Raw genomic sequence first — 13,637 nt, 5'->3', positions numbered from 1 at the left:
TTCCTTGATGAGACACACTCATTCTTGTAAAGCCACCTAGCTAGTACTTTGATTTCCCCCTTCCCTTCCTTTCAAATAAAGCGTGGCCCTCTTCCCTTGATGTCTCCATCTTTACATTCCTCCTCCCATCATGCATGCTCTTCTTTCCCCTCTCTCTCTCCCCTTGTGTCATAGTCTCCCTCTTCATTCCCTCCCCTCTTAGTCTCTTTTCCCCACCTAGGTTAACACTTCTCCCCTCACGTTCCCTATTCCTCTATGGCCCTTGAGTGTCGCCATACTTATCCTCTAGCCTCTTGTCTTGATTTCTTTTTCGGCTAACAGTACCCACTTATTGCAAGTCTTGCATGCATGCATGAATGTGTTAGTGTAAGACATGCGCTAGAAAGAAAGTCATAAAAGTATCATTATACATGTAAAGACACAACCACATACCTGCACACTCTCCATATCCTGGGTAGTCATGCATGGTCCACATCAAGATTCCCTTGACCAAAATGTGATTGGTATGTCTAGGTCCCTTCTTTATTAATAGCCATGGTGGGATATTGTTATAGACCAAGACTATAGGCCATGTCGACCAAGATGTAAGTTGTGTGGCTCCCTTGCAAAGTCCAGCCAACACTGATTGTCTATCTGCGTCCAAGCAGCACAATCTGTAGGAATCCTCAATGTGTCATTAGTGGACCGATGTGTAGCATGCCGATTCATCCACTCGGCTATGGATTTGCATTGGAACATGTGTTGTTTTCTAGTAATGATGGGAAAGTGTCTCAAGACATTTACTAGGATTTGCTCACCCTTCAAGTCATCTCTATATCATTGTTCCCCCCACAGTGCACACTCCAAACAACTAGCCAAATCTCCATGCTCACGACAAAAGAGAATACAATCATTACTTCAAGCATGGATGGTATCATAATCCATACCCACCATTGTCAGCATCATCTTTGTCATCTCTTGATGCGGGCATGGTATTTGGTGCAAGCAACATCTTCTATCGCAATTCAAACATACATAGGCTGTTTTGTTAAGGGTTGGTATATACGGATGCTTTACCAGTGTTGGTATATACCAACCTTTACTAGTGTCACTATATACCCACGCTTATATAGCGATGCGTGTTTTTCAATGTTAATAGCGAAAAAAGTAAGAACCTTTGCACCTGTTTTTTTTAAAAAATTAGTGTAAAAAAGGTCGGTATTTCTATCAAAAAATGGCTTGTACCTTGTAGTGGCACCCAAATGACCTTCCTCTTTAGGTTTGATGCATGGACCATTTGAAATTGGAGATTTTGGAGTCCTCTCCCCAGAAAAAAGAGATCTGCATAGTCTTATGAATCTATCCAAGTTTGTCTTTAAGGGGGTCTATACCAAATCGAGGACTTGTTTTCTTAGGGAATACCCAATGCAATATGTGGTTCATCTACCGCTTCCAATTACGTCTTTGGCGGTCGTATATATAAAGGCATAGCACATGTGTTGCAGAGAACAAAGTCACACAGTTGAAACTAAGGACGATTTGTGTTGCGAACATATGCAAGGCACTAGACAAGATGGCTTGTTTTGGCAATGAAGAGATTGTTGATACAACTTCCCCTGCCGAATCCATGGATACTGGGCGTGGAAATTTCACTCAAGGTGCACTATGGCATTCACACTATGTGTCTATTGATATTTCACTTCCATTTCTACACTCAAACAACTTCGTCCGTGATTGCAACTCACTTGCGTGGTTGGTCTCTATACATGCCACATTAAATCCCATCTATTTTCTGCCTTTGCTTCTATCAACATCTCTAGCATCAATAAATCCATTCGAGCGATACATGTCATGATATGTATTTCCTGTTTGAGTGCAAATTGCTTCATCTCACAAGGTTCGTTGTGTGTGCAAAATTTGAAAAATTCGGGAAGCCAATAGTCGAGTCATGTGTGGATAAAGTTTCATCTGTAGAGGCAAGGGCGGAAGGTGCATCTAATGTGCTATCAGTTCAAAGATTGGTGAGTAATATCTAGCTCCCTATGGCCTTGGGGGGTGCACTACTAAGAAACCCTATGTATCAAGTGCACTCAAAGGGTATTAAAAAAACCCCTCAACTAAAATTTCTCCCACAATAAAAATACTAAATGAATGGTTTCAAAAATTAAACTAAAAAACCCCTCCTATTATTGTAATTCTGTTAAAATTTTCCAAAAAGTTGGATTAAAATACACCTCCTTTTGAATGCACGTGGTATAGTAAATTTTTTTATGTGAATGCCCCAAGCCTGTGGCTTCATGGACTTGTTGTTAGAAGGCTCATTGTTTGTACTCGCAGCTTGAATCGTCTCCTGTACTGCTAATTGCATGATCCAAATGTCACTACCTACTAGACTTATTTGCATTCCTATGGACCCTTCTCAAGTGAAGAAGACTCAGAGGGAGGGGCCAAGCATTGACAATCGCCCAAGAAAGTTTCAATCAAGCTTCAAAGCAGTGGCTTTCCAAGCCTGCTGCAAGAGTGAGTTAGTGTTTGGATATCTTTTCTGGTGTGTTGTGGTTTGGATCAATTTGTATCAGTGCTAACATGCTATGCTCATTTTGTACGGCGAATATTCGAAATCTTCCAAACGATAGTGCACAAGGTCTTGCGGAACTGAGGAACACCTACCCATTTAAAGTGCAAGATATTTTTTTCTATAGGGCTACCTTTGTGAAGGAAAATCAAGTGTAGGATCAACTATGTTGGTGTACAAGCGCAATGATGACAACCATGAATTGTTCCCATATTATGTCTAGGATACAAATCTTCTCAAGAATTGGAATACTTGTCGTGGACAAATACAATGATTCCTAACTAGTATAGTTCGTTTTTACCATGAGTATCGAGGGAGTAGTCGAGATTGGATTACAGAAGGTCCTTCTAGGAAACATTTTGGGTGGTGATGAATATTGCAATCAGTGGTATTGTGAGGTATGCTCACTATCAAATTGCATTGATTGCATTTTCTTCAATTTAAGCTGATTAATCCATAGACTGATTATGAAAATATCTTACATCGACATGTAAAATAGGTGGATATCTCAAAAAGAGATCTCCATATCGAGCATCCAGAAGGCTAGGGTGGAATCCATCGAAGCCGTATGCTTGCAAGATGCTTGCTTGAGAAGCACTTTCCCTCGAGCATTATGACAACTCAAGTCCACTTGCTTGTGCACATAGTTGATGAGGTGGCTATTGCAGGTACCGTTCATAGTCGATGGATGTTTTTTCTCGAGTGGTTTATGAAAACTTTGAAGGGATTTGTAAGACAAAGAGCAAGACCAAAAGCAAGCATGGCAAAGGGATGTCTTGTGCAAGAGTCATTAGTATATATCACGGAGTTTCTTGCATCCACGGATCTCGATATGCCGCAAGCTTGGCATAACAAGAATGATGATCGCATCATTGGCGAGGTTTCCGAAGGAAAAGGGATTGAAAGAAAGATGAGCGAAGAGCGAATGGAGAAATTTAATAAGTTTTGTATCCTCAATAGCCCTGAGATGCAGATATGGTTTGAGAGATATGAAGTGGCCAAAGCAGAAAGAATAAATGCAAGAACGAGATTCAGAGTAATGTACAGGCGATCGCAACCATATCCATGGGATCTGGCTCTTCTCCCCACTCACATGTCACTTGATTGGCTACAACTGGCTCTACGTAAAGCTGAACGCGATGGAGAGATAATAAACGAGCGCGAGCGAGAGTTATCATCTGGATGTATGATGCATGTAAGTTTCTTACCTCTTGACGTAATTAAGTAATTATTTGTGGCAATATACGCTATAAAATAGATGCATCTTCATTGTTTTAATGATGCTCTTTTACAGTACAAAAAGTACAGTGCATTATGGTTGTATGGACGACATTTTCACGTGGAATGCATCGATTCAAAGAGAGTCACGTATGATTGTGGAGTCATGGCTAACTTCACACAAGATAGCTGAGTAAGTGCTTCAGATACCAATCTTCTGTCCTCACAGTTGGATTATTGTGGAACCATACGCGAAATCTATGAAGTTGATTTCAGACGATTTGGTATTTTCATTCTTGATGTAAAATGGTTTAGAACTATTTACAATGGTCCCCATGCGACAGTGAGAAAAGATAGTAGCAGTTTCTTTACAATATACTCCACCAAACATTGGACCGATGAAAGTGATACTTTTATTCTTCCCGAGCACTGTGAGCAGGTGCATACTAATGATTTAATTAATCGAAGCTTTCGTTTTTAAAGATCCATTGATACATGTACTTGAGCATAATTTCATATATATAATTGATGACATTTAGCACCCATCTTCAATATAGGTGGTTTTTCATCCGGATCGTTCTGATCCAAGATGGTGGTACGTGATCCAAGTTGCACCACGAAGTAAGTAAATTTTTGAAGATAGAGATGTGGATATAGAGATGTCACTACCAATGCCGGATCCAATTGATCCCGATGAATCTAGCAAAGAAGATGAAGATCACAATATGAGCCAAGAGGAAGATGCGCATCATGACATCACATGGGAGGAAGATGGAGATCACGATATTGAGGAAGAAGACAACGATCATCAAGAATCACCACACTTTATTGAAGAAGATGATCAAGTACTTTTAGGTGAACGTACGATGCTAGAGTACGATGACGATATAGGAGATCAACTCGGTATAGAGTTAGAGATAGACTTGTTTGGTGCCTTAGACTTAGTTCAAGATGAAAGAGTTGATGCATTAATTTTTTTCATCTCAAACTTGGACATGAATATATGAGCTTCAAAGGCTTGATGTACATGCTCTCATACTTTTATTCTCTCAAAAGATCAAACATGTATGAAAATTTTAAAAAAATTATCATTGGAAAAAACTAACTTTTAAGGCCTATATGAGTAAAAAAACTTCTTTGAAAAACGTCGCTATAAAATAGTATCTCAGTGTCGCTATATAACGACACTTAATAGGCGACTTTTGCTATATAGCGACGTTTGCCTAAATTCGTTATATAGCGACGCTTTATGGAACGTGCTTTCCATACTGACGATTAATGCCCCGCGCATACTAAACGTCGGTACTTAAACGTCGTAATAGGATCCATGTGTAGTAGTGGGTTAACCATCACACAAACACACATGGCAACTCACTAAAAGAAAGAAAAATCAAACAAATCCCAAAATCTAAGATGCATAACTGTTATTAATGTTTTTGGGGATAAATTTGAATGTCCTATATAATCTAAGATACATACTTCACATGCAAAAATAGCATTTACAATGGTTTAGTGATCACATTTTAAAAGAAATGCTTTGATCTCATATAAGATTACTTTGGATACCGAGTTTGTCAAATTTCATTGAGTCACTCATAAGCTAGGGCTCAAACAAGTTGCACATCTTAACACAAAAAATGGCTACTGTAATACTTGACCATGTGCTTTCGCCTAGTCTTCTCCAAAGCCTTGGCAGAGAGTTTAGTGCCTCACTTTACGCCTTTCCTGTAGCCTTTGGCAATTTCCCCCCCTCCCCCCACCCCACCCCTGCAAAACCCTCTAAAAGCTCTGTGCAAATTTTGCAGGTGGTACTAACCGGTTCAGACGTATGCATGTAGCCCAAAATCACACTGGTGGCTCTTCTCTTCTACCGTTAATGGATCCAAACCTCCCAATTTTGGATGCTCGGGGGTCTACATGTGGTTGCACCCCCTCTTTTACTACCCCAACCCCCCGCGGGAGCAGGGGTGCATGAGTGATGACGACAACAAAAATGGTGAGCAAAATGACATCTTGCATGGAAAAGGCCGAAGGTCAAAACGGAAAGAGACATGATTAATGAATGAGGTCACAGGTGAGGTTCAAAGGGGAAAGAAGGTAGGAAGCTTCTCATATGATATGAGTGTGTTGCAAGCTAAGTGCAAAAGGGCACGTTAAAGCCATTCCGTTCTCGGTCATAGTTGATGATCAGCTCGTCGTCATTTAGTTCATGATCAGCTCGTCGTCGCCGTCTCCTTCTTCTTCCTCTCCTCCTCCTCCTGCTACTGTGGCTTCCAATTCTCCCTTCCATGACTACCTCCCCTTGCTTCCCCTCGGCCATGGCTCCACCGGTGTCGTCTTCCTCTCCCTCCACCTCCCTTCCTCCCTCCCCTTCGCCCTCAAAGCCTTCAACACCTCCCACCCCGATTCCTTCCTCCGCTCCCTCAATGAGGAACGCCTCCTCTCCCGCCTCCACCACCCTTTCCTCCCTACGCTGCACTGCTGCTTCCAGCACGGCTTTCACCGATTCCTCGTGCTCGATTATTGTTCCGGTGGGGATTTGAACTCTTTGAGACTTTCACAACCCGATAACATCTTCTCCAAGGCAGCTGTCCGGTACGCGCGGACTCGATCGATCGTCTTGCGTGCTTCTTTATTTACTCAGCTTTCGTTCCTTCGCTCGTCCTTGCTTATCAATTTCTGTCTCTTGTGCTTTTCTATTTTGCTAATTGTATGTAATGCGCCGCAGATTCTACGCTGCGGAGATTGTGCTCGCTTTGGAACACCTGCACCAGACTGGGATTGTGTACAGGGATCTGAAGCCAGAAAACATACTTATATCCTCTGACGGACATGTGATGCTTACGGACTTCGATCTATCTGTGGCACTGCCGCCAAAAACCCCAAATCGTGTAGCGACGGAGCTGGTCTCCAAGCAAAAGCCGACTTCCGTTGGTTGCATGAGTGCTTTTTGGAGTCCAAACCTCCGCCTCGCTCCCAAGAGAGACAGGCCTATCAAAAGAAAGACGAAACTATATAAGCCACAGCTACCATCTAGTCATCGCGTGACGCCAATGGCGGATGTAGATACGTCCACCTCGATCGAGCGATCTTATTCTTTCGTCGGCACTGAGGAATACGTTGCGCCCGAAATGATCATAGGTACAGGCCACGCATTTGCTGTAGACTGGTGGGCACTGGGCGTTCTTCTTTACGAGGTAACGTATGGAAAAACTCCCTTCAAAGGCTCAAACGCTAAGGAAACCTTCAAAAACATACTCAACAAGGAAATCGAATTCAGTGGATCGTGGAATCTCCTCCAAGATCTGATCCGCAGGCTGCTCGCAAAACAGCCACAAGAAAGGCTTGGCTTTAAAACCGGATCAGAAGAAATAAAGGCGCACGCCTACTTCCAGGGGGTACAATGGGATGCTTTGCAGGATGTGCTAAGGCCGCCCTTCATTCCTGAAGAAGAGATTTTGTTCTCCACGGATTTTGATCTGAAGGAACATTTGGTAAAAGTGGAAGGCGCTCGAGATGCCGAAAGAGCTGCAAGGAAGCGCACTGAGATGGCTAACCGAAGACGTGCTCGACCTTAAGTAGCATAAGTTCTCCCTTAAGAGCATTCGTTTTGGTTCACACCTAATGAAAATGTGTACATTATCTCCCAAAAACAACTCCTCTTTTACAAACCATGCTTGCGAACTAAAGGCTTCATCCTATTGACATGTTAGAGGAACTTGTATTGATATTTGCACGATGAAAATGTGTACATTATCTCCCAAAAACAACTCCTCTTTTACAAACCCAGCCCAATCAACATCAGTGTATCCATGCAACTGTATCTGAACCCAGCCTCATAAAATAGTCCATACTGCAATGTGGACTTCACATACTTGAGTATGCATCTAGTTGCATCCAAATGCAGTTTCTTTGGAGCTTGCATAAAGTGACTTACCAATCCAACAACATAGCTCAAATCTGTCCTGGTAATAGTCATATAAACTTCCTACTCTACATCTATACATAGTAGGGTCTTCTAGAAGCTCACCTGCATCTGTGCTCAGCTTCAGATTCTACTCCAAAGGAATTAAATAGGGTAACAGCCTGTCATCCCATATTTGGACAGCATGTCCAATCCATATTGCCTTTGCAATAGCCGTATCCCACTTGGTGATCTAATCACCTCAATGCCCAAGAAATAATATAGCTCTCCCAAATCCTTCATCTCAAACTTCTGCTTCAATAGCATTTTCACATGAAGGATATCTTCATCACTATCACTTGTGATGATCAAATCATCAACATAAATGACAAGCAGCATAATACCTTTCTCAGTTTTTCTCACATAAAGTGAGAAATCTGCCTTGGAAATCTGAAAGCCAATAGTGGCAAGATATTATCCTATCTTGTCAGACCATGCTCTAGGTGCTTGCTTCAAGCCATACAAGGCTTTCTTCAACCTGCAAACAAACTCAGGATGAACAGCATGAACATAACCTAGTGGTTGCTCCATAAAGACATCTTCTTGCAAATCACCATGCAAGAAGGCATTCTTTACATCCATCTAATGTAAAGACCATCCCTTTGATGTAGCCATATGTCTGTGCATAGCCCTTGACAACTAATCTTTCCTTGTATCTGTTCACAGAACCATCTGCATTGTGCTGCACCTTATAAACCCACTTACAGCCAATTGCATTCTTGTCTTTAGGCAAAGGCACCAATTCCCATGTAGCATTTACTTCCAAGGCATCCATTTCTTCATCCATGGCTTTCTCCCGTTTTTCTTTTCCCATGGCTTGCTCAAAAGAAGTGGGTTCTGGTTCTTGTATCACTTTGACCATATAGGCATAGTGAAGGCCTATAAATCCATCATATTTCAGCCTATCCACAGGATACCTATCTCTGGTAGACCTGCACAAAATAGGCTCACTTCCAGGTGCTCTCAAAACATCCCTGGTCTTCCTTACTCCAGGTGTAGCAATAGAAGGAATACCCAACTCATCATCAATGCTCTGTTCTTAGATTCACCATCCACATAAGAGTGACCTGTATTCACATCAAACATGGGTTGATCTACCTACTCTTTTCCTTTTTGTGATACCGGCATACCACTATCTACATTGCTTTGAGGAGATTCTCCTGATCTCAATCTGCCTATCCATGGCAAAGTATGTGAACCACTGCTAGAGGACACTGTAGGTCCGCTAATATTTTGTGATTATTGCTATGAATTCTATGCAGCATTACCATTTTGTACATCTATATCATCAATCACATTTATTGGTTTATACCAGCTACTCATCTCATCAAAAACATCTCTGCTCACTGTAAACTTATGAGTAGAAGGGTTATAGCATCTATACCCTTTCTACTATAGAGAATAACCAATAAAGATGCACTTCTCAGCTTTTGGATCCAACTTGGACCTCAACTCATCTGGCACATGAACATAGGCAATGCAACCAAAATTTTTCAAATGAGAAATATCTGGTTTCCTACCAGTATACATGTCCTCTAGCATCATGCCATGTATTGCTGCAGTGGGAGTCCTGTTCATTATGTAAACTGTTGTAACAACTGCTTGAGCCCAATAATAATCTAGTAGGTCTTTTTCATTTAGCATGGCCTGAGATACCTCTCCAATATGCTTGTTTTTCCTTTCTGCTCCCTTTCTGCAAGTCCATTTTGCTATGGAATATGCCTGTGTGAATATTGTTGCTTTATGCCATGCTCCTGCAAGAACCTTGCAAACTCATTTGAGAGGTACTCTCCCCCTCCATCTGACCTTAGGCATTTTATTTACAGGCCTGTTTCTTTTTCAACCATAGCTTTAAAAGCTTTGAAATGCCCAAACACTTCACTTTTCTTTTTCATAAAATGCACTCAAAATTTTCTGCTGCAGTCATCAATAAAAGTGACAAAGTAATGACAGCCTCCAATAGATGCACCTTTAGTAGTCCACACATCAGAGTCCCAATATCTCTGCGCACGGGCATAAATGCAATTTCTGTGGCAACTTTTCACCGACCTACGGAGCAATGGTCGCACAGCAAAAACAGGGCCTTTTTCTTAGTGCTTACAGAGAACTTATGCCTCTAAAATGGGCCCCAAAATGGCTTCGAATCAGAAAAATAAAGTCACCAAAGGCTTTGCCCACTCCTGCAGCATATATTGCCCTCTTGCCACACTGCAAAGGACGTTTTAATCTGAGACAATGCACTCTTGCACTTTCTGACTGTGCTACCTATAGAGATTTGCTCCCAAACTCGAAAAAGGAAAGCAACACTGGTCCTCTTACCAGGATACCGCGAACTTGGTTTGCTTTCTTGAGCTCCTTACCACGAACCAGGCTCTGATACCATGTGAAGATAGTGGGAGAGCAGGAAGGAGTCTCACTTATGGCTTTCTCACATACACAATGGGGTAATACACATAAAGGTGGGGGCTGAAAACAATTTTCCTCTTCTTAGTTGTGAAAGCCAAAAAAACTCTAGTACAAAGAAATAGAAGAATCCTATATGTGGGTCTCAAACAAAACTCAGCTAACTAAGGTGGCATACTAATTGAGCCACAAACTAGAGTAGATAAGGATAGCTATCATCCAGCTATTATTCATGGGCGGTGTACCAAATGCATCTACAGCTAACAAGTCAGTGACATAAATGCATAATGATCACCCTGGCATATCATGAGTAGAGCTCGACATCTCAAGACATCTTTTGACACCCCTTTTAATTACGTTTAGGGTTTCATCATGAGAGTGAGTCTTGTGATTTCTGTCACTCCAAGTCCAATGCATTTTGCTCCAAGTCCAATGCTTTGTCTTTATCATGAAGATCCTCATTTTTCCTTTAGAGATCCTACATAGAGTTATGCATTGCAACAATGGTGCTATTTCCTAAATGTGCTAACTGCTCTACTTGGGCTCTTTGCATCTTGCTTGCTTGCATAGCCATTGACTAAGCATTGTTTACTGATTGCAATAACAAAGCAATCCTGCATGTCCATTTCCAACAAACCGAACTAGCTCATGCATTGTATGGAAAGGAGGAATTTTTTGGTTGGCACGATCTAAAGGATACAAGGATCCTTCCACCCAAAGTTTGAGATGCTTCTTTCCTTGAGAACAAAGACCGTGGATTTTGGAAGCCCTTGTCAATCCCAAACTACATGTGCTTGCATATTGAATCTCCAACTCTAAGTGAACTTGGTACTTGTTGGAGACATCCTCGAATAGTGCCATGAGTAAAAGAGTGTAGAGAAGGAGAAGGTGTGAAGAAGCAGGCTTGAAGGAGTTGCATGCAGGAAGGGGGAGGGCGAGGAGGAGGAGGTATGGGGGAGGGAGGACCAGCTATTGAAGAGGAGGGAAGGGAGTGGACCATCAGGTGTGGAGGGTGAGGAGGAGTAGGCATGGAGGAGGAGAGAGGAAGGAGAAAGAGGGAGGGGGGAGGAGGAGCAGGCATGTAGGAGGGGGAGGGGAGGAGAAGCAGGAATGGAAGAGGGAGGGAGGGGGAGGGGAGGAGGAGTCAACGTGGAGGAGGGAGAGAGGGGGAGGAGGAGGAAGGGGGAGGAGGGAGGGGGGGGTGAGAAGGGAGTGAGGAGAGGGAGGGGGAGGAGGAGAGAGGGGGACGAGGGAGTGAGGAGGGGCAGGGGGAGGGGGAGGGAGGGGGCAAGGGGAGGGAGGGAGGGTTGAGAGAGAAGAGGGAGGGAATTCAAAATTTGAATTTTGAATTTTGAATTTGCTGGTTCCTACCTAGGAGGAAGAGTTGTGTAAGAGGTGTTAAAGATGGAGTCACTTTTGGGCTTAACTGACCTAGGTGAGAGGGGGTTAGGACTTTTTGGGACCTAGCTTGACCCTTTCATTAGGACTAATCCATATCTTAGTTCATTCTTATGAGGCCCTTTTGAGACCCCATTTCTCTCCTAATGTTATGACCAAACCCGATGATGTTATCGAGTTACTATCATAATCATGCCAAAATTTGATGATATCATCGACTTTCATCATAACATTTGCTGCAACTCGATGCTGTCATCAAATTTAGGGTTAACTTTATGACATGCTCGATGATATTTTCAAATTATGGCAAATTTTTTTAGGGTATACGGTACTTTTTGCGCAAAAATTGCCTTGCAAGACCATGTTGAAAATTAGTTTTTTTGCAAGTTTTTCCCAATCGCCTTTCTTTTTTGCATGGTTTCTCCCTAGTTGCCTCTCTTACAGAGTCGCCTAAGTTCTTCTGAGTTTGATTTTTAATCTCAGCCACATAAAAATTGCCTATGGTCTTCCAAGTCTCTCTTAGAGAGTTGCCTGTGATCTTCCAAGCCTGCTTTTTAATCTCAAGCATAAAAAAATTGTAGTAATTATAATTAGGTGCAAGCATCATCATTAGAGCGTTAACCTACTCTTCATGATGAGCTCGTGAATTTGTTGAGATAGAGCATGAAGCTATTGACAAAATTGGAATATGTTCAACTATTGTACAAGAAGGCAAGATTATTACCGGGATTGTTGATGAGACAAGCATAGAGTGTGTTGATGTTTAGTTAGGAGTTTGGTTTTTCGTATAAATTTTGACATATGGACACATTTTAAGATATTTATATGAATTTGTGTTCTATTTGTCATATGGAGTTCCCATTTGGTATGTATTTCTCATGTACTTCATATGGTTTCTTGGTTATATTATAAATAATAATATCTTTCATATTCATTTGGTTTGAATTAAAATTCTATACCATGATTGATGATGAAATCTTAGAGCAACTTTGTGGATGGAAAATATTTCTTGCAACCTTTAAAAAAATTCATAATCCAACATGTGTTTTGAAGATGATATTCATGTGTATTCAAGTATGAAAACCTAACTATATGGATCTAGTTCATCTTAAAAAGTTGCATTGCATAAATTTGTGCTCTTTTGTAAAATCGATCGTTTTTGGAGGTGGACCTATTGAAAAATAAAATACTTTTAAAAAATTGCCAAAAGTCCTTGGATTTTTAACAGAATCTTTGTTTGAGATGCCATGCAATGTTTTCACTTCATCTTTAATAGTGTTCAATATGATAGCTGATAAAAGATAGAGTGTCTAAACAAATGATGGTGTTAGTGTGCAACCTTTATTTCCATTCAATATAGCAAACAATAGTTACAATCCATATTGCCACGTGGAGGAGGAGTCATGAAAAGGTCCCAAATTTTCTTGCAATCTCCTATAGTGAGTGACTATGGGGGGAGTTCATTCCAAGGGGTGACATATCTAGGATTATTAGGTGGGAGAAATTGATGGTGATTCTCATAGATGACCTTATTCAAGTCCTCTGGCCCCCATGAAGCAACTAGCAAAGGACCACAAACAGGACATGAATGGTAACCCGATGTATTGAGACCTAAATAATAGACACAATTTTGTAAGCAAGGTGGGTTCTCGATGCCACGTTGATTGCCTATTCATAATTAAAAGCTCAATGCCTACCTGAACACTCGCCATAGCCTAGGAAGTTATGCATTCTTTGAAAAGGGCTCATACAATTTGAGAAGAGATTCTTCCTAAATACTCGTTGATTGAGGGAGTAAAAGGTCTACTTCAACCAAGATACCTCTAGGTACAGTCATACATAACATAGAAACAATTCCCGGGAAAGATAGATGATTAGTTAGAGTAGCTGGTGCTACGGCAAGAGTGATTGCAAAGGAAGGTTGATTGGCTACATTAAGATTACCCCTTGACGAAGTTCGTTTAGTATCTCAAATTTGTTTAGCTACTGTGGGATGAGTCAAAAACATCGACATCCATAATGAGGGTTTCCAAAAGGATGGATCTACATGGTGGTTAGGTAAACATCCGAAAGTGAGGGGTGCAGCTATGAATTCCATCG

The 13,637-nt window shown here is 41.5% G+C and overlaps 1 protein-coding gene across 1 annotated transcript; it reads left to right on the top strand.

Moving 5' to 3' along the window:
* Positions 1-5,981: 5,981 nt before the first annotated feature.
* On the top strand, positions 5,982-7,438 carry LOC147880058 (serine/threonine-protein kinase UCNL-like). Its single transcript, XM_087371648.1, has 2 exons — positions 5,982-6,367; positions 6,501-7,438. Exons 1-2 carry the CDS (start codon positions 5,982-5,984, stop codon positions 7,348-7,350), a joined length of 1,236 nt encoding a protein of 411 aa, XP_087227774.1. The 3' UTR covers positions 7,351-7,438.
* Positions 7,439-13,637: the final 6,199 nt, after the last annotated feature.

Source organism: Dipteris shenzhenensis, chromosome 33 (genome assembly GCF_047967505.1).
Source record: "Dipteris shenzhenensis isolate YYH24624 ecotype China chromosome 33, Dip_SZ_1.0, whole genome shotgun sequence".
Taxonomy (NCBI): Eukaryota; Viridiplantae; Streptophyta; class Polypodiopsida; order Gleicheniales; family Dipteridaceae; genus Dipteris; species Dipteris shenzhenensis.
Note: the sequence above shows the minus strand (reverse complement) of the source record. Positions and strands in the feature narration are given on the sequence as shown.

What these genes read in the sequence shown, in the direction of transcription:
- LOC147880058 (XM_087371648.1), top strand. Translation starts at nt 5,982, where the DNA reads ATGATCAGCTCGTCGTCGCCGTCTCCTTCTTCTTCCTCTCCTCCTCCT. An exon ending in TTCTCCAAGGCAGCTGTCCG is followed by an intron (nt 6,368 to 6,500) that starts GTACGCGCGGAC and finishes AATGCGCCGCAG; the next exon opens with ATTCTACGCTGCGGAGATTG.